General features: G+C 29.0%; 1 protein-coding gene across 7 annotated transcripts in view; it reads right to left on the reverse strand.

The window, feature by feature from the left end:
* Nucleotides 1–22,033, reverse strand: part of tzn (hydroxyacylglutathione hydrolase tenzing norgay) — a 30,505-nt gene that overhangs the window by 3,454 nt on the left and 5,018 nt on the right. For 5 of the 7 annotated variants that reach the window (XM_075374662.1, XM_075374664.1, XM_075374663.1 and 2 more), the window contains 7 exons: nt 19,108–19,219; nt 12,501–12,622; nt 10,388–10,608; nt 6,275–6,378; nt 5,266–5,410; nt 3,307–3,433; nt 1,800–1,878 (listed from right to left, as the gene is read on the reverse strand). In XM_075374662.1, the coding sequence (XP_075230777.1) occupies nt 1,815–1,878; nt 3,307–3,433; nt 5,266–5,410; nt 6,275–6,378; nt 10,388–10,608; nt 12,501–12,622; nt 19,108–19,219 (895 nt within the window). In that variant the 3' untranslated portion in view covers nt 1,800–1,814. Of the gene's footprint in view, nt 1–1,799; nt 1,879–2,973; nt 3,434–5,265; nt 5,411–6,274; nt 6,379–10,387; nt 10,609–12,500; nt 12,623–19,107; nt 19,220–22,033 lie in introns of those variants that run through there. The other 2 variants (XM_075374667.1, XM_075374668.1) reach the window with 2 other exon arrangements.

A 22,033-nucleotide genomic window follows, 5' to 3' on the forward strand; every position in this document is an offset into this window, starting at 1 on the left:
ACATTCAGTAACAAGCAGTCTTGCCTAAACACATATCCAATTCAGTTATTTCTTCTCTTCCTAATGTGATCCATCAAACATTGTGGTTCTCAAATTTTTCTCAAAGGCTTCAACAAACCTCCTTCTTTCTATCTTCTCATCACTCCCACATAATAGTATGCTCCATATACAATATTTTAGCAACTGTTTCCTTAATTTCAGGTTAATATTGTTTGATGTGAAAAATTTCACTTTCATACTGAAAGCCGTTTTAAAAAACAAACCCTACTACCTGCTTCCTTCCTAAATACCTGCTTCCTTCCTAAAACCAAACTGTCTTCAGGAAGTGTAAAATCTATCTTGGCTTCTACACTTTTAAGAATGTTCGTTGTTAATATTTTTGACGTGATATTAAGCTCAAGGTTTGGTAGGTGTTGCATTTTTTAGCACAAGTCTTTTTCACAAAGGTACAATTATGCAATTTTTTTTTTTAAATTTGTTGGAAAATCTGCAGTTTCATATGTCGCATTAAGTTTCCCTGTTGTTTTTATTAGCTTGACTGGAACGTTATCCACACCTGGAGCCTTTTTATCTTTTAGTTTGGTCAATGCTAAATCAAATTCATCTCTCAATATTCTGTCCCCCCTGTTTTCCTCATCAACTTCATCTAAAGGTTCCTGGACATCTTCTATCACAATCTTCCCTTCATAAATCTTTTTAAAAAAATCATCTTTTTCACGATATCGCAATTTTCTTTTGTTAATATAAACGTTTGCCATCTTTATCCTCTATACAGTTTACCTTTATTCTACATTTACAAAAGTCTTTACATTTTTTTTCACATGTGACAGCTGTTCTATTTCCTTACATCTTTCTTGAAAATAGTTTTCCTTCACTTGTTTACATTTTTTGATTTCATTTCTTACTGCCATGTACTGTTCTTTCTTCTTCAGATTTCTCTGCTGATTTATTAAATCAATTATTTCTTCTGTGATCCATTCTTTTTTGGTTTTTTGTTTCTCTTTTCCCAACACTTTCTGCAGCCATAATCAGTCCATTCTTTATAGATTATAATTTTCACTGATATCCATTTCTTCTCTTAGAACTATTCTCGCAGTATTATGAGTTTCAGTTTTTTAAATTTTAACATTCAATTACTGACTAATATATTATTATCACTGTTTACCGGTACAAAAGTAAACAAAATGCAAAGTAAAGTTGTTTTTTAATGCAATTCATAGACGGTCCAAACTAAATTAAAATATGAAGTGTAATCTAAAAATAAAATAATGGTAAGATGTAATCTAGAAATAAGTTATTTTGAAAAACTAAGTACCATTTTTGAAAGAAATTAGAATCTAAAATAAAATAATTAAAAATAATAATATTTTATTCCAATAGTAAAATATCAGTTCACACCGAATTATGTTATTTAACCATTAAAATTATTGTGAAGGTAATTAAAACACATAGTTAGACACAAAATAGTTGATCCAGATATGTTGGACAATAAAATGTTGTATCTTTTCTTTGTTTCAGTTCAGTACATTCCTAACAATGTTTTCATATTCTTTGTCCTTTTGCTAAAGCAAGTTTTTTCAGTCATATCAAGGTAGAAGTCTACTATTTTTTTTTAATGAAACAATGGTAGAATCAAATTTTTTAATGGATGGACAAAAATAATAATGAAACTTGAAATTCAATTAATTTTTGTTATAGTTAATAATGTTTACAAGAAATATGGATTATCAACTTTTTAAGCAATTTAATGTTTTCATCTCAACAAATTCCACCTGTCACTTCATTATATTGCCTCCAGTTTCGACAGTGTATCATCACCTTTGCGAATGAGTTTTGACCATGTATGCAACAAATTCAGAGCTGATCATCAGCAAATCCCTGTATCAACAATCCAAAAATGCATATAAACCATATATACAGTAAACAGTTTGACAATTTGTGGTTTTCAATTTGACAAACAGGGGATGGATTTCCTTTGTTATTAATTCTAAATGTCCCGGAGTAATTACCCATAAAAACCTCTACCTAATTATCCTTCATTAATTTACAGAGCACTTTATTAACAAGATCTTGTCTACCAACAACACTTTATTAACATAAACCTTGTCCACCAATGTCTAGAGCAAAGGATCCAAATACACTAAGACATGCAAAATGAATGTTGTTAGTTCAATTAACATGTACAATGTCATTTCCCTTTTACATATACACAAAATAACAATTTGCTTTTCCACAGCATCATGAATTCATCTATACATAAGGATCTTGTCTATATGTAAATATTGTTCATGTTTCCGTGAAATTGGCCAAATTTTTGTTGGTCTGTCAGTTGTTGAGAACTAAAGAGAAGGCTTTGAAGTATGTTTGAAAATCTCTTGCTTCATGCACGATATAAATATTAGAATGTTAATATGTACTCCACTAATTAGAAAGTCTATAAAGAGGAATTGTATCCATATGAAAAAAGAGCTCTAATCAAACCAAAAACTCTAACATAATTATTTTACATGCTAGCAGTACATGTGAAACAGAAAATAGCGACTTTACTTTCTGCAGCATAGATGAATGTAGATGTTCTAAGCTAAGTCAAAATTATAATCTTATTTCAATAAATGAAAAACAACAAGGTTATCATCAACCAAAGGTTATTTTACACAATAAAAAGATTATTGCCTGAATACCAAATCAAAGAATGTTGCATATTTAAGGTTTAATAAAACATTAAAGATTATCAAACACAAAAAATTAAATAAGAGGGTAAAAACTAAGGAAATCAAAGTGAAAAAGTATAAAGGTCAAAAGATCCATTATTAAACATTTAAAACAAATTAGAATTCACCAAATAGAAATAATACATCAAACATCAAAGTTGGAAGATACAGAGCTTAAGGATATATATTAAAAGAAAACAACATGTCCTTAACAAAAAGATATATTAGATTACAACTTATCATTTTTTTATTACACTTTTTCAGATATTTATTTTAATTGCTTCATTATGTAAATTGGTGTTTTAATTTCTTCATTATGTAAATTCCCGATGACATTATAAACCACCATAATTTCAAAAAATTTAATACATATAAATATTTTCTATTATATATTTTAAATATATAACATAATTGAGTGCAATAAATGTCAGTAATCTGTAACTGGTATGACTTTACAGTTATACAAATAAAAAAAAATTTGTTATTGCCTTAATTTAATATTAGGTCGAATGAGGGTAGCAAAAAAATATAAAAATATACTTATATATGTAGAAAAAGCCTAAAAATATTATAACAAGAACACCTTAGTGTTTACTTAGGTCTAAAGTTGTCCTTAGTTCGTCGAATAAAACCCATAATAGCAACCGGATCTTCAGCATTTGCTAGTTTCTGAAATGACTTTTCAGCAACTCTCATAAAAGGATTAGTTTCTTTTTCCTCACCTGTAAGTGAAATTTAAGGATATTAGTAAATAAGAAAAAATTATATGTTTTGACCTAAACACAAGCAATGCTAGTTGAATCTTTAAATTTTGATTAGTAAAAACAGAAAAAATTATAAATTACACAGAAAAGAGCAGCGAGTGAGTCATTTCAACTAAACTGTAATTTATAAAATAAAATTCTTTAACTTATATAGGAAGTCAAACATTAACCTAAAGCTTAGTTTTATCAGATTCCATCAATTGATAAAAATTTATACACTACATGGTCATATGAAAGATTCATCAAGCTTGTACATACGAAATCTCTCTTCTTCTGTTTAGCCTCCAGAACCATCATAAGGTATTATTACTTCAGTGGATGAATGTGAATGAAGTGTAGTCTTGTACAGTCTCAGGTCATCCAGTCCTGAGAATTGTGGTTAACAGAAACCCATCCACCAAAGAACACCGGTATTCATGATCTGGTATTCAAATCCTATAAATGTAACTGCCTTTACTTTACTAGGATTTGAGCTCAGTAAGTTAACCACTAGACCAGCCCAATGGACTATCAAGCTTGTACAAACAAGTAAAAATATTTTGTTTATTTAAATCTTTTGTAATTTTGTAATAAAATAAGAAAAAAGAAGTAAAATAAGTTTTGACAATGGAATTATTCCAAAACATGTCTACATATGATAAAGGAATGAAGCTAAGCAAGGAAATCACAATGATCTTAGCAGAAAATATAATAATAATAATCATCTTGATAACAATTTTTATGTATAATGCACTTTGGTTGTTTCTAAATAAAATTCAAATTTTTCTAACTTTTCTTGGTTTTATTCAACTTATATTACATAATTTTGTTTAGAATTAAATTTTCTACAAGTTTTGTTAGAGTTTTATGTGTTTATCACCCATTTAATAAAGTTATTATACATCAAACATAAGAAACAGGGTTTTTTACCCCATATTTCTCAAAAACTACTGCAGATACAGTTTGATCTACTTTTATTCAATATTTCAGATCAAAAATCATAAAAAGTCACTAATTTGGCCCCCTTAATTAATGTCCTAAAAATTTCAGTACAAACGGAATAGCTGAAATCGGAGTGGAATTTTTCACTAGCCGTATCACAAATGAAGCATTTTAGCACATATGTTTATATGAAGTTTTCCATTATTTTCACGAGTAGAATAAATTACAAAAGTCCCAGGAGAACTTTGTGATACAACTTGTATACAGATTTTCTTAAATGAACATTAAGTTGGGAAGTTTTCAAACCTTATCAGAGAAATAGGTGTAAAAAATTGTCTCACAATTAAATATAGTAATCTTACAAATGTTTCTAACATTTTGTTATTTTAATCTGCTATTTTTTGTTTTCCAATTAATTTATTATAGGAAAGGAAATATTTTTCAAACTTTATAAATAACCTATGTAAATTTTAAACTTTTTGAACAAAAAACCTTTGATAAAATAATTAAAAACAATACTGTCATTTATAATTAATTTTATATATATTAGCTCACAGTTTTATATATATTAGCTCACAATTTGTGCAAAATTTTGTAAACTCTACTATTTCATATTAAATCATTATTAATTAATTAAAATAAATAGATTGTAAAATAATTTTCAAATATATGTCACTTATCACTGATAAGGGATTAAAGGAGAATCAGACAACCATATCAATCTCCTTCCACATCATATCTGAGATCTTTAAAAAAGTACAATTATCTGCTTAAACCAAACTCATTTTGATTTTTTAATTAATTAATTTAAAAAAAGACAACCAAATTGAATACACCAACCACATAGTTGAAAGTTTTTATGATCATACCAATAGTTGATGGCACTGTTGGTTGTTGATCTGCTCTCATTGAATTTGCCCACTGCAGTTTATCTAAAATTGCTGTATTTCCTGGTTCTACAGTCTGAGCAAATTTTAAATTTGATACAGTATATTCATGTCCACAAAATACTTTCTGTAAAAATTAAAAAGAGTTATTCATCACTTAAAATAACACATAACTTATTCTTTTTAAAGACAAAAGTGTCTAATTATTTCACTTGAGACATTCACAGTTTTTAGGCATCACAATAGATAATAAAAGTGTAAAGCAACAATAAATTGTTGTTTTACACTATCTGTTCCTTCTTTCTCGACAGTGACTAAGATCTGAGGTATAAGTCACCAGAACTGCTTTCTTTGTAAGCAATGTTGTTCAACATACAATCAATCTGATTGGTGTACAGAATAATGACACTTTTAGGGCTAGCCCACTACTTTGATCTGTGGATATACAATAGTGTATTCAGGAAGCTGAAGAAGACAACCCTTTATTTACCTTACTAAGCCTGATACGGAAAGCTTGTTGTTCTTAAGTGTGACTATGTTATTTTAAGGATGATATGTTTAACACCAGAACATCTACATCCAATCAGTACCTAACAGATAAAGACAAGAACAAAACTACCTGGACTTCTTACTCAATGGGAATCAACCATTATAAAATAAATATCAAAATTTATTTTTACATTACCTTTTTCCAAGCAAATGTTTTTTTGATGTTTAATTTGCCATGTAGTATAGAAACTTTTGCATAAGACTATTGTGCAAAGTATGGAATGAAAACTGCAAACCCCGACTGGGATGACTGTTACTAGTTCAACACATAGAGCTGTAGTTTTACTAAACCTCTTTCAGTGTGATGTAACTATATCTTTAATTTACAATTGCATGTAGTACTTCTGTGCATATATACAAGCATATTTTCACATAAAATAAAATTTATTAATTTTTATTGCAAGCATAAGATAGTTACATTATTAGAAATAAGTTTACTTACAGTATCATTAGGTAATGAACCAAGTTTATCAATCAGTGCTCTATACATCTCAGCTGGTGTACCTTCAAAGAATTTTCCACAGCCAGCAATAAATAAAGTATCGCCTAGAAAAATAAAATTACACAAGTTAATTGTGTGATTGATTGATTTTTTTTATTTACTGTCAGTATCAATAAGGTTACACAATGTCTTGCGTCTTTAAAATTATATTAATAGACCACAACTACCATATTAACCACTAATTTCCAAGAAATCAAAGTTAAAACAAGCATAACAAAAGAAATGACTACCCAGAGTACAACACTAGTGGATTAAAACCCTACAAAAAAACCAAATGTTTAATGCACACTTCTCACTTTTTATTGGATACAGTTGTCCCAACACTGTCGAACTATAGTACAGATATATGTTAATTTTCAACATAACTGACCATGCTAATCACAAAAATTAAAAAATTTGTATTGTAAAATAACTTACTAAAATAATACTCAAAAGGTTTTTACAGAAAGTTCCCATTTTTTTTATTAATTTATGGTTAAAACCTAGTGAACTTTATTTCCCTTGACATTACTTCAATCTTAGTTTGATACACCTTATTCAATAGTATTTCTACTCCTGAATACAATTTTTGAAAACATTTTCACAATTTTACATAGTAAAATAAGGTAGGTAAACAGAAAGAAGAAAAATTTTGCAGAACCAGATCAGACTCAATTTTTTGCAAATCAATTAAATTGTATGAATATAATCATTGTTATCATGAAATAAACATATGAGACCAAGTCATATGGCGCTAGTTATTCTAGTTATTTAACACTTTGAGGTAGAACCACCAAGTCATATGGCACTAGTTATTCTACAGTTATTTAACAATTTGAGGTAGAACCACCAAGTCACTTTTGATTGTTCTTGCAGAATTTTATAATAAATAACCCTGAATCTTTAAAAACAAAAAAAAAATATTTACTTTAATGTTCAGAATCTAACATGTTATTTTGATCTCTGTAAAACTTTTCCAGCCCTACTATAAGTAGGCTTTCTTTCATTGTTCACCCATAGTTTCACACATTATGATTATTTAAAAAAAAACATTTTGTCATCTTTCCACTACTTAATAGTTTCTGGTGGATTTCAATATCTTTCTGATCCTGAATCATCAGTTATGGGAGTCTAACAATACTGCCATATGATAATGTATAATAACATATGTAAATATACTACTATTTTTCCACACTTTCTTGAACAGTAAATCAGTATTTAAAATGATCTATCACATATGCTTTGCCAGTGATACATGAAACATAACTCACATTCATGAGCATTCAGCTGATATTAAGACAACCATCCCAAATGTAAACCATTATTACCAGATTTCAAACCACTTTTAAACAGTTTAAAACTGAGTACAAAGTAGATAAATCACTACAGCCTTCCATTACAATCTTTTGATGTACTTTAGCAAGAATTTTTCCATATTTGCACAGAGTTTAACATAGTAATTATCACATATTCATGGCTCTATCAGGATACTGAGAGATTAACGATTGAAAATGTTTAGATTTACAATTAATTACTACAATACAATTAATTACTTTAAGAACATAAGTAAAATAAAACAAATCAATAATAATAAGAATAATTAATGACAATAATACACAAACAACAATAATAGTAGTCACAACCATTACAATAATAATAATAAATGATTACATACAAAATAGAATTTAAAGTAAGGTCAGATTTGTTTACAGGTAATTTAAAATTCAGTCCCCTTGACAAAAGATCACTAATATCATGACCACTAATATTTGTACCTCTAACAAATGGTATTGTATTACTATGAAGATAAGATTAGTCTAAAGTTTTTCACTATTGCAAATACTTTTCCCGTTTACAAATAAAACTACCCTAACAATTAATGAATGAGTTCAGGATTTCACATTGACAGATAACGTTGCACTCACATCGACCACATACACTTATACTCTCTTCTTAAAAACTGATCTTAACTCATCTTTCCTGAAGTATTTATGTTCCTATCCTCTTGACCTGCAGAGCCAGACCCAAGTCAAAGTATGTGAATGATCAATCATCAGTCTTTACATTTTCCCATAAAATTCTAGTCTGGTCCAGTGATTCTCATTAAACAACATATGTTGAGATGTGTGTCATTGGTATATAAAGAATGATTGTTAAACTGACCTGTTAGCCTTACAAAAAAGATTTCTTTTAGTCCCTATCTGGATTCCTTCCATTATTATTTTATACTAGTTTTTTTCTTAATTCCATTACTCAGATCCGTTACACTGGTCTTTTTACAATATATTTATAAATCAATCATCTTCAAAACTTCATAGCAAGCATGAAAATGGTTTTGTTCAACAGTACTGAATAATAATTAAAGCTTATAAAATAATGTAATAAAGAAAAAGTCATTATAATAAAATAAGGGTACCAACTAAAACATACAATATAAAGTGCAACCTAAAACATTACACTCAGGCACAATTCAAAAATATAGAAACCTATAATCACCAATCAACATTTTTCCAATAAAAGGTTTATTTTAGGTTTAATTTAACACAAACATTAACATTGATGTTTTATAATAAATATATATTTACTGTTTGGTAACTGCCTTACAGTTTTCAAGTAAATCTAAGTATATTCTATACCTGTAAAAAAAGGCCATCATTAAAAAGTTGAATATCATTACAAAAATGATATTTAAGAACTCTATACCAGATTTTCTTTCAATATTTTTTTCTTGTAAAACTGCTCTTGTTAGATGGGACAAACATTTCTAGTGATAAATATTTTACTGTACAAGCTATACAAGTTATAAGATATTTTACTGTCCAAACTACAAAACACCAATTTGATTTATTTATTATATTTTATTATTTCTAGAACTAAAATTTGTAATTCTATAATGGAATTAGATTTTTGTTTTCATTAATTTAAATATTACATACAGTACTTAGAATGAAGTATATTCCTCACAGGGTTTAACTGGGTAATTAACTCCAAAAAAATCAAATGGAAATTTTTCTTTATTTTAATTTTAAATTACTATCTTTTCAAAAAAAAATGTATGGCATTTTTCATACATTAAAAATTTCCATTCGGGCTAAATGATCATAGCAGTCAATGCCCACCATCTCATTAAATAAAAATAAATAATTTAAACAAGATTTTTTTTTAAGATGATCTATCTGTAATTTAACTATATATGAAATATATGTTGCTAAGCCAATTTATAGATAATAAATTATCATATAATAATGACTCACTGAAAATCATCACAAGAACAACTGAAAGCAGGACACAGATTTTTAAAACCTGTCATCTAAAATGTAGATAATTTTAAATAATAAAATACTGTATTTTTATTATACTTTTTATCGTGAAATTTATTGCATGGTATTAATACACAAGATTATAAAAGAAGAACAAATCTAACATAGCAAAATATAAGGCATCACCTATTTTCAAATGTCTTAAATTTCATTTAATATCACTGTACAAACATCTTCTTTATACAGCATTTACTTACTACATTTCATACACATTAATTTACAACACATATGTTGATTTATTTATATTAACATAAATATAGGTCAGTAGAAATTACTATATTAAACATTTTCAATGAAGTATAATAGCTTCTTCCTAGCTATCACTATGAACTGGAGGAGATGTGCTACTTAGAACTCCAGTAAGGCTCTGAAAAGAGAATTTTAGTGTAGTATAAGGACAGAGGAGAAAAGAAAGTATATTCTATACTACTGATGTGTATAGCTCAAATGTATATAATCTCATCAGAGAAAATCACTCACATTCGCCCCACCCCCATGAAAACAATCATGCAGTAGTTTTATATGTAGTGAAAAGTTTTTAAGTGAAAAAAAAAAGTATTTCAATTGGTTTTAGTGATTCTCTAGTTGAAACAAGATTAACAGATTTACATCTAATAACAAACCTGATGACACTTCAGTAATGGATATATATCCAAAAACACCCACTACTAAAAGTCATACAAATATTTTTAACACAATACTTTAAAATACAATTAAAAAATAAACACCTTGATTATATAATGCATACACTTACCCGTAAATACAGCACCAGGTTGGTCATCCGGTTTAATAAAATAACATATATGTCCAGATGTGTGACAAGGTGTAAACATACAATTGACTTGCAAATTTCCTATATTAATTTTGTCACCGTCACAAACTTTATTTGTCAGAGCATCTACACGAACATCACCTCCATATACAGTTAGACCAGGAACCTTACTAACCAGTTTTTTGTTTCCTCCAGCATGATCCCTGAGAAAATCAATTTTAGAATACACTACTTATTAATAAAGTAATTAACGTGTGAATAAGTCTCAAAGAAATATATGAAGTAAACAAATAGATAGAATTAACAACATGTAATCCACTGATCTTAAATTTTTTCAGTTTCATTTAATCCATAAATTTATATGAGGTTTGTCCAGAAAGAAACTGAACTTTTTCAATATTATCTTATTCATTTGCTATATAATTTGGAACAGATGTACCCCTGTATATACATATATAGGAGGGGGTGCTGAAAAATTCCTGGCTTTGCCTAGAAAGAATGGAGCCAGAGTTCTGAAATTATCCATTTATTCAATATATTCTCCCCTGAGACTGATACACTTGGTACATCGTTGTTGCATCTTTTCTAGTCCATGCAAATAAATTTCCTTTGACTGGACATGAAACCAGTCTCAGCAGCCTCTCTGACATCTTCAATGTCCTCAAAACGAATACCCTTCAGGTGTTTCTTCAAGTTGAAAAACAGATAATGGTTCAAAGGGCCTAGGTCTGGTGAGTAGGGAGGATGATAGCTGACCAGTTGGAAGCCCAGGGTCGTCAATTTGCAGCTACAACATTGGACATGTGTGCAGGTGCATTGTCATGCAACAGAAGCATCCCTTTGGCCAACTTCCCTTGATGTTTCTTTCAATTGCCTCCTTAAACTGATCCAGCAGTATCAATATTAGCATAATATTGTCGGTTATACTAGATCCCTGTGGTAAATAGTCCACCAAAAGAATGCCGTCTTTGTCCCAGAAAACATACGCCATCACTTTTTTGGCTGATTTCTGTGTGTGGAACTTCTTCGGCTGCAGGGAATCGCTGTGGCGCCATTTTTTATCCTGCTCCTTGGTTTCAGGATCATAAATGTGAAGCCAAGTTTCATCCTCAGTCACTAATCTAGCCTAAGAGATCTCTGGAGCTTCAAAATAGTGCAAAATGGCTTAGGATGTCTCAAAACTCATTCTTTCCACTGATCACAGTTCAAACATTTGGGCACCCACTTTGCTGATAGCTTGCGCACATCTACGATTGTGGTAATAATGATACCAACACGCTCCCTGGAGATGTTCAGTATATGGACTATCTTTTTGGTGGATATTCGCCAGTCCAGAATTTTAATTTTTAATGTGTAATTTTAAACTTTAATTTTTGATCGACTGACAATGAGAGAAAATACTCGAAAGCGATTTTGATGTACATATGAAGAAGTAATAATAAGGTAAGAAATATTATTAGATTCTGTTCTCTGGTGGATAGCTCAATTTTACTTTAGTCTTTAATATAATTAGTGCAGAGAACAGTAATATATGGAGAACAGTATATATGGACAACAGTAAAAGAAGAATTGATTTTACTAAATTAATATACAAATATCTGTATCTTTAAAGCAACTTTCCTGACTGACTGATTCATCAACACCCAATAAAAACTACTAAAGCTAAATTGATGAAAATCTGTATACATGTTCCTCTTATGGTGTAAGTGCACATAAGAAAGGAATTTTTGAAATATTGAGTTTAATGGAGTAACAATGAAATTTAATTTTTTTTTAATTTTTCTAGAACATATGAAAATATCAGCTATAAATTTTTTTTAGATATGCTATAGTATGTTAGATACTATAGATATATAGTATCTAAGAACTATATATATTCTATATTTTTTTTTAAATTCACAGTTTAAAGAGTTAAAATGGATTTTGAAATGGTGATATTATCATATCCCTTTTTGCTCCAATAAAATGCAAAACATACAAATGTAAAATTAACCATTCATTTTAATAATGAATTCATTATTTAACAAATATTCATTTTTAATCAAAAATAGAAAATGAATTATAGTAAGTACAAATACAAACAAAAGACACATACCAATGATGATGTGTGGTTAAAACACTTTTTAAATGAACACCCTCTTCCTGAACAGCATTTATTACAGTATCAGGCTCAACTGGATCTACTATAGCTGCTTCTTTAGTTGACTCATCAACAATCTGAAATTTAAATAAGTTGAACTATCATACAATGGAGTAATAAAATCAAATTATCAATAAAGTGGTTATAAAATGACAGCATGTAAAAAAAAATGAATTTATAAAATTGCAGTTATGTGTCAAAAAAAGGAAAACAGACTTGTTCACAACCAATTCTTTATACAAAATAAAATACTCTAAAAATGTAGAAATAACTTTAAATTCTGTAGTCCAAATGACTGGAAACATTAAAATTTTATAGTTTCTTGAAAAATCTACATACTGAGAAGAAAAGTGCATTTCAGATTTTAGTTTTAAAAAATAAACCTATAACATGTTTTAAATATTCATGAGAAACAATATGAAATAAAACTCATTATGATAAAATGATCTAGTCATAACACATATTGACTGTCATCTCTGTAGCATATATGGAGACCAGTATATTCCTATATACCAGCTCCATGCCATACTTCAGATTTTATTAATCTGTTTATAACACCTCTCCATTTTACCAGCACTCAGCAAGCACAATTATATTGTTACTGAGGCATACAATTCATTTCACATTACCGGAGATTGTTCGAGAGAAAATGTTTTTGGAACTAAAGTTGTTTGCCCATGCTTGGACATGGGTAATAAAAGTATATTAATTTTTGTTTTATTTTCTACCATAAAATAAGAGCAGATGTAAATTTACAAATGACATGTGCATTGGGGGGCATGTAGTCATGCACTGTGCCATCTTCAGGTATAAGGGACAAACAATCAATTTTTAGTTAACAAAGTAGGGTCAATCCATTTTAAGTGTGCCAAAAAACATAAGCTGGTAGCTTGACCAATTAAAAAAAAACTGAAATTTATCCACTTTTTTCTATGTTTCAGAACCTTAAAACTTATGGGAAAAATCAACTAAAAAACTATTGGTTCTGGAAGGATGAAATAAAAAGCAATTTAATCATTTTCTTAAAGTAAAGGCTTAGTCCAGTGGTTTATTTACCTATCCCTCTTCTTTCTATGAAAAAATTACCAATAAATTTAAATATGAAAAACAATGAAATTTCACTTTTGGTAATTTTTTTAAGAGGCAGGGATGACAATAGTTTGAATTATTTTTTTTATGTGTATGTATATGTTAGTTTTACCATAAATAATATTAATGGTGATTAATGTTTTATGAATTTTAGCTTCAAATAACTTTGGGGCTGGTAATAAAAAATCTCATATATGCACAACTTGCAGATTTGTATGTAGATTTTTTATAGATGTTTATGGCAAATAAAAAAATGTCTTGTGTATTATACTAATAAAATAGTTATAACCTTTCGAAAATCATGAAAAACCGGTTAAAAGCGATACCATTTTGACTCAATAAGTGCTCCAAGGGGGTTTCTTGTCTTCTTTTCTCTTTACATTTTGCCCCTATGTTGTTGAAGTTGACGTTTTCAGTATTTTTAACATAGTTTTTTTTTAAATTATTAATAACAGGTCGTAACTTAATGATAACTTAACCAATACCAGTAACCTGATACAATTTTGATTCAAAAATACTTGTAAAACTTACCCAAACTGAGATTTCAATGAGTAGCCTATATCCTTTTTTCAAGAATTCATTTTTACTTTAATATTGGTTTATTTTTATAAACACTATCAAAGAAAAAATAAATTGTAGCAAAATTTTATGTATTCTTCAATGAAATAGCCTGTTTCTGTAGGAATGAAAGTTTATTATTTCATGTGGTTAACCTACAACTGCGATATCTCTTTTGACAATTCTCTTGAAATTGTGTGAGAACGACCCCATCACTGTCGTTAGTTCAAGTGATATCAACTTTCTCAGGACTTTGCAGATCAGTACCCACACTTTGTCTTGTTGAGACTTTTGAAATGACGTACATGGTCCAGCTGAGTGGAAAAAATAAACCTGCACATCGTCATTTTCAAGGCGAATATCTACAACTTCTACTATCCATCACTGATCATCATACACAAAGGCAATAGTCTTTTTCCTTAAGTGAAAGTGGTACAATACTTGACACAGGATGGTCTTGATAGTCTTTGGAGTCTGAAGTAAAGTAACATCTTACAATACCTTCTGACACAGGAACATACTTGTGATTGTTTCTAGTACCAAAAACTCTTTCACAGCAGTCAAAATGTTTTTTTAAAGTTTCTGAAATCTTGGCTATCTTATCTGATTTAATAAAAAAATACTTGATTTTTTCAGCTTCTGATTACAAAATGAATACATTTCATCAACGTTTAGTATCTGACTGTTTCAATGATCTTTGCAGGCTTGCCTTTGCCACCTCTCGTTTTGTTGTTTCTCCCACATCATCACAGGTGTTTTTCCCATGGGATGATCCAAAGAAGTGCCATTCAGCTTCAAGGTCAAAGTCTTTTTTGTGACTGCACAAATTAGCAAAATTCTTTTTATTTTTATATTGACTTGAAGCACCATCAGTAAAATAGATGAGTTTTTTTAATGTTCTGATGTAATTCCTTGTTATGGAAGGTGATACACCCAAAATGCTACAAGAAGCATCCAATTGTTCAATATTGTGATGTGGGGTAATGTATTGCTCTTGGTTTTTGTTTTCATGTAGTTTTTTGTTCTGCTGAGAAAAAATACTTTTGAAACAATTAACACAAAGAGACTTTCCAGGAACTAAATTTAAATTTGGAAAAATGTGTTCTTTAAGAGCTTGCTCTAATGTTATTTTGGACAGAACTCTGTCCATACAGGTGATTGAATTTTGACAAAAACGTTTTTTCATGATATTTACAAATAGTAGTGGACATCTGAATTAAACGTAAAAAAATAGGTTGTCGGTTTTCATCACTAAATTCACAAATTTTAATGAGTTCTTTTGACACTGTACCATACACTATTTTATGACACTCTTCATTCACATAAATTCCTATGGACCATTGTTCTTCCATTGTTTTATGTGAAATTACTTGAAAATAATGTAAAAATTTAACTGATTTTAAAATTTGCAAATATAATATTATTAAGTAAAACTTATTTATTTTAATAAACACTTCCAAACACAGGATGAAATTTGAGACACTATAAAGATGAGAACAAGTCACTGGCTAATGTCAGACTGACCGTCTTAACTGCAAAGTTAAATGATGCAATCAACGTAAATGAGCATGTTGCAACATGAATTTTCCTGACAACTGGAAATAATTTCAAGAGCCTGTTATAACATGAACACTGTAGTTGAATGGTTCAAAGAAGTCTATTTGAACTATATAAGTATAAAAATATTAAAGCGACAAGAAGACAAGACACCCCCTTTTAGCACTAATTTAGTGAGTCAAAATGGTATCGCTTTTAACATGTTTTTCATGATTTTTGAGAGGTTATAACTTTCTTAGTACAATACACAAGAAACTTTTTTATTTGCCATAAACATCTACAAAAACACCGCACAAGTTGTTCAAATTTGAGATTTTTATCACCAGCCCCATCAGAATTATTTGAAGTCAAAATTTGCATTTTTTTTAAATTAGTTTTCAAAAATCATAAAAATTTTGGGATAAGTATATCATCACCATTAATATTATTTATGGTAAAATTATTAACATAAACCTACATATAAAAAAATAATTCAAACTGTGTACATCATCCCTGCCTCTTGAAAAAATTACCAAAAGTGAAATTTTACAGTTTTTCATGTTCAAAACTTTACTGGTAATTTTCTCATAGAAAGAAGAAAGATAAATAAATAAACCATGGACCAATCTTTTACCTTGTGAAAATATGAACAAATTTCTTGTTTCATTCTTCCAGGACCAATATTTTTTTTAGTTCACAAAAATAGGTGTGCACACCATAACAAAAATGGCTGCCACAAGTAAATACTTAAGTAAAAAATTAAAAAAAAAAATAGTTTTAAGCTCCTGAGACATGAAGGAAACAAATGAGTGAGTTTCAATTTTTTTTTTTTAATTGGTCCAACCTTTGGGTCACTTCAAATGGATTGACCCAGTAAAATTATTATAATTCACATCAGTTAATTAAAAGCTGATAAAGTAAAAACAAATTTTTTAAACATTAAGTGGCAAAAGGTATTGCAACAATCAGATTGATAAATGTTGCAATAATTGTTACACTATCTAAAATAATAAAAAATAGACTTTACAGTAATAATTCTCTTACATATTCTTCCTGCTTTTTTCTTTTACAATTAAAATTTAACCCTTAAAGGACTATCAGGAAAATAACAAATCAGATTACAGAATAATAAAAATTAATCAATGTTACAGTTTTTCAGTTAGTCTATTTTAAGCTACACTTCCAGTAAAATAAGTATATATAATTTAATTTTGAGAAATTATAAAAATTTGACTTATTACATTACTGCAACTACATTTACACTGAAAAAATTAAAGCAAGATTAAAATGTAATCTTAGAAATAAAGATATAGTAAGAATTTTCCAATTTGCTAAAGATTTAATGAAAAATAAAAATTCAATTTCCAGTTACTGTATGTATTATAAGAATATTAATGATCTAAAAAAATCAAAACAATAATAATACTACAGAAACAGAGACAAAAAATAAAACATTTACAAACAAAAATAAAGGAAATTTAATGATTCACTACATTATAACTGTGTGTAATACGAAGGCTGTTTTTTTTTTCAACCTCCGATTGTGCATCTAAGTAAACAAAAGATAGGTGGGAGCCAGGTCTGCATGTCTGACAATTATGCCACCCCTCCACCACAACCTCTGCCATTGCTGGCTTCATTGCATCAGTCTGAGCCAAGCTATGGGCAATTGAACATGCCGCTACAATCGATGCCCACCAAGTATGAGTTGTGAAGTGTGATATGTTTTCTGCAAGCAGAAGGATATAGCGCTGCTGAAATCCATCGCAGAATGAGCCTAGTGTATGGTGAAAACTTTAAACATTCCTGTGGTGGTACACCATGTGTACCACCACAGGAATGGTGTAGTTAATTTAAAGAAGGGCAAACAGACGTCCATGATGAAGGTGGACAAATCTGTCATTACTGTAATTAGCAAAGTTTACTGAGGAAGTTTGTCATGAATTTTTACGTCACCTCTGCAGAGCAATCCAGAACAAACGAAGAGGTATGCTCTTCTCCGGCGTGGTTATGATCCACATCAATACCGCACTTTGCCAACATGACACAAGACCTTCTCAAACAGTTCAAGTGGGAAGTTTTCTACCATCCACCATATAGTCCAACCTAGGATCTAGTGATTTTCATCTCTTTTGAAAATTGAAGGCATGGTTGAACGGACAAAACTTTGCCACCAACGAAGAACTTCGGAAGGTTATCTGTACCTTACCTAACTGGCATTGGAAAGCAGGTGTCACGATGACAAATGCCTCAATCATTTTGCAATTATGTAGAAAAATAATTTAGATAATACTCAAGTTTTAGTAATAAAACAATTTTTTTATGTCAATGAGTATTTTTTTTTATAGCCAATCGAAGATTGAAAAAACAACCCTTGCATTACTTACGTTGACTATACTGGAAAAAAAAAAATTCCGTGAGCAAGAAATAATGTAGTTACTGAGATAGTTGTCATGCAATGTAATTTAAAATTGTCAACAACTCATTTTTCAATTGCATGGAAATTATTCTTCCACAGAATATTTCAATTCAATTACCACAGCACTTTTTTCCAAAACTGTTTGACTTCTGAATAATAATACTACAGACTACTGGTAACAGGGTTGTTAATGGCACTTTTCTTAAAATATAAGGAAACCTCTTCAGCATGTAACTGAATAATACATTCAGTTTATAATATTTTTATCATGATTTTGTCAAATTTAATGTATTTGTAAATTTCATACATTTATGAAGTAAGTATGCTTCAGTTTTTATTCTATATGTAAAACTTAAAATTGAGTGAATATATTAATCAATTACATACTAAAAGAGTTTCCTAACTTCTAAGATGGGCATCATTAGTAACAAGTAACAGGGATATCAGAAAAAATTGCAGAAAATGCTGCTAATTAATACCAAAAGATCCTTTGCAAAAAAAATGTCAAACAATTGGATAGAATTTTAAAGAAGTAGCCTCTTTTGTCGTGCTGTTTAATGAATGATTAACAAAGTGGTAAAAACAGCTAATTTCATTAATGTAGAATTTATAGATAAAAATAAGCTACTTAAGATGTAATATCCTGTGAATAAATTTTAGCAATTAGTACAGGGAAAATGCCTATTATTCAGTCTGTACTCTAGGCACTTGTAAATTATTAATTGTAAAATTTATAAATACAAATTTCCTAAATGGCAATATTACAAATAACCCAAACAAATATAATTTAAAATTAAAAGATATAAAAATGAACATAAAAAATGAGAATATAAACATTAAATAATTTTGAAATATAAAAGAATTAAGAATATAAATAATTAAGAAAAAACATGAGACTAATTTAATAAAAAAAATTTTTTGTTAAAAGTAATAAGGAATATTTAAAAAAATAATACACACCAAGTACATATAGTTATCCTGCAATGCAGGCAAAATCTTTACTTTCATATTTGGCATTGTTACAACAGAATTATGACTGTGACTTCCGTATCTTCCGTTAGACTGCCAAGCACTAAAAATTAAATAACCACAATAATAATCATTAAATTATAGTCACCTGTATTCATTAATACTGTTAATATTAGTTTATAATATATTATTATACTTTACTATAGTACTAATTTTGTTTTATAAAGATTTAAATAGAAATTATTAAATTATATATAAACATATATATTATTTTACTGAACTGTATACTTATAACTGCTCTTAAACAAAAGCTCAAAAGCAAAATTAAAAAAAAAAAAGAAATCCAAATGCACCTACTTCAAAATGAACTACATTCATTATGACCACTAAAAGATAAACAATAAATGACTTCTGCTTTGTTGGGTTATCATAGCCCAAACAAAGGTTTTTGTCAAAACTTTTGTTGGTTCTTGTTTGTTATTGCACCACCACTTTTTTTCATGCAAGTTCTTTGTCTAAAAAAAAAAAACTAATTAAACATATTATTACAATGTATTAAACAAAAAATTTGTTTTTTAGCGAGCAAAGTGAGTGTAGGTTATGATGAATCGTTTATTGATTAATTGTGCATATATCATCAACATAACCTAACTGAACATTACCTATCCTTACTAACCTCATCTTCTTTCTTTTCTCTGTTTAACCACCAGTAATTACCTTTCAGATAATACTTCAGAGCATGAATGAGGATGATATGTATGAGTGTAAATGAAGTGTAGTCTTGTACAGCCTCAGTTTGACCATTCCTGAGATGTGTGGTTAATTGAAACCAATCACCAAAGAACACCGGTATCCACAATCTAGTATTCAAATCTGTGTAAAAATAACTGACTTTACTAGGACATGAATGCTAGAACTCTTGACTTCCAAATCAGCTGATTTGGGAAGAAGCATTCACTACTACACCAAGCCGATGGGGTTAATCACTAACCTCATCTAATTAACATTAAATATTCATATTATATACAATTTAATATCATAACCTTATTGTTACTGCACCACCACTTTTTCACTTTTTTTTAGTGATAAATGGGTAAATTTTGTAAAATGGGTAAAAATATGTTTTTCAAATAATATTACATAGAAATTACATGATTTTCATATGTTCCCTATCCAAGAAATATTATTCTCTCTCCCTTGATTCTTTATTTAAAACTGATTTTTTTAAAAATTAATACAATATAATATACACAAGTAACACATAAAATAAATATTTTATTCTTGGTAGATTAATAGCCTTCCTATTCTTAGTAGATTAACCTTTCCAGTGACCAGTCATATTTTGAGTTAAGGTAATACTGCTGGCTTTATCTCGCTCTTTTTAAATTTCCTCTTCTAATAGTTCCTGTCTTCCACTAGCTCCAATCAATCTCTTCTTTTTCCCTAATTTTGTCTCTTAACTGTGTGCCTTTAAAGAGTGTCTAATCTACTATAATACTAGCCCATTTATTCTTATACATTCTTGCTATGTGGCCAGTCCACTTCCATTTTAACTTAGAAAAAGTGTCCCTCTCAAAAGCAATCTCCCTTACAATCTTGATTTTAATTTTATCTATTTTTATTTAACATTTTCCTTTCAACAATTTTTGTAATAACTTCTGCCATTATTTTTGTCCAAGCCAGCATATACATTACTGATAAGTGTAAGATGTTTCAATTCAATTTTTTTATTAGTCTTCCCAACCCTCATTAGCGACCTGGTTCTTTTAGATTTATTCACTAACACCTAAAAATTCTAAAATAAATATTGTACTTAAGTAATAATTAACCAAGTTATTTATTGGATTAATATATACAATTAGTTAATTTAGGTCAAGGTTAAGGTTACATTAGGTAATTAACTAACGATCCAGTGTACCAAACACATAATACGATATCAAAATAATCTAACACCTGCTAACCTCGTCTAATTAACATTAAATACACAATTATATACAACTTATTAATAATGAAAGTGAAATTTAACTAATTATAACATAATATTGAATTAAATGGTGACATTTAAAATGGTAGTGAATTAACAGAAAAGAACGCAGTATTTATTCCATGATAGAGTGATGCATCTGAATTTCTTTTATCAGTCTATTTTGAAATAAAATATTAATCTTTGGATGATAATCTTTAATATCAGTTGTTTTACACTTTGTAATAATTTTGGTATTTGATTGGTTCAAATTAAGACCTTAATAAATTGATTAGAATTTTAAACTCTCCTCTTTTTTTTAAACAAAGTGTATGAAAAAAAATTATCCTGGTTTAAAGCTATTTAATATCCCTTAACTCTGACTTACAATAATGGATAACAAATATAATGAAAAAGTAAGTTACAGGTTTTATCTACAAGTGTTCAATGTGAGCATCTCATCTTGTCATGCGACACCAACCAATCATTAGGAGAGTTCAAATTTTAAATAGCATGCCTGGAGTAATGGAAGTGAAATGTATTTTAATCCGTTATCTCAAATCAGATAAATTAATAGATAGCAGAGGCACATACCCAAGATTTTTTATAAAACCCAAAGGAAAAAATCACATGAGGTCATATCAGGCAACCTAGAATGCCACTGCAAACAAGCTCTGTCATCATATCCGTGCTGACTGATCCAGCATTCAGGGAAATCATCTTTCCATTGATCCCATACAGTATAATACTAGTGAGGAGGCACCTTGTTGCCAAATAAAATTGTGTGGTCCATCTTCCAACTGGGAAGAGAATCATGTGCACAATATATCCAAATAAGCAACTCCTGTTACACTTGCTTCAGCAATAAAGAACAGCCCATAAACTTGTTGTTGGGATATGTTAAAGGATGCGTTTTCTATACATTATCTCAATGTGGAGTCCCTTTCCATTGTA

This window comes from Lycorma delicatula, chromosome 9, assembly GCF_047948215.1.
Source record: "Lycorma delicatula isolate Av1 chromosome 9, ASM4794821v1, whole genome shotgun sequence".
Taxonomy (NCBI): domain Eukaryota; kingdom Metazoa; phylum Arthropoda; class Insecta; order Hemiptera; family Fulgoridae; genus Lycorma; species Lycorma delicatula.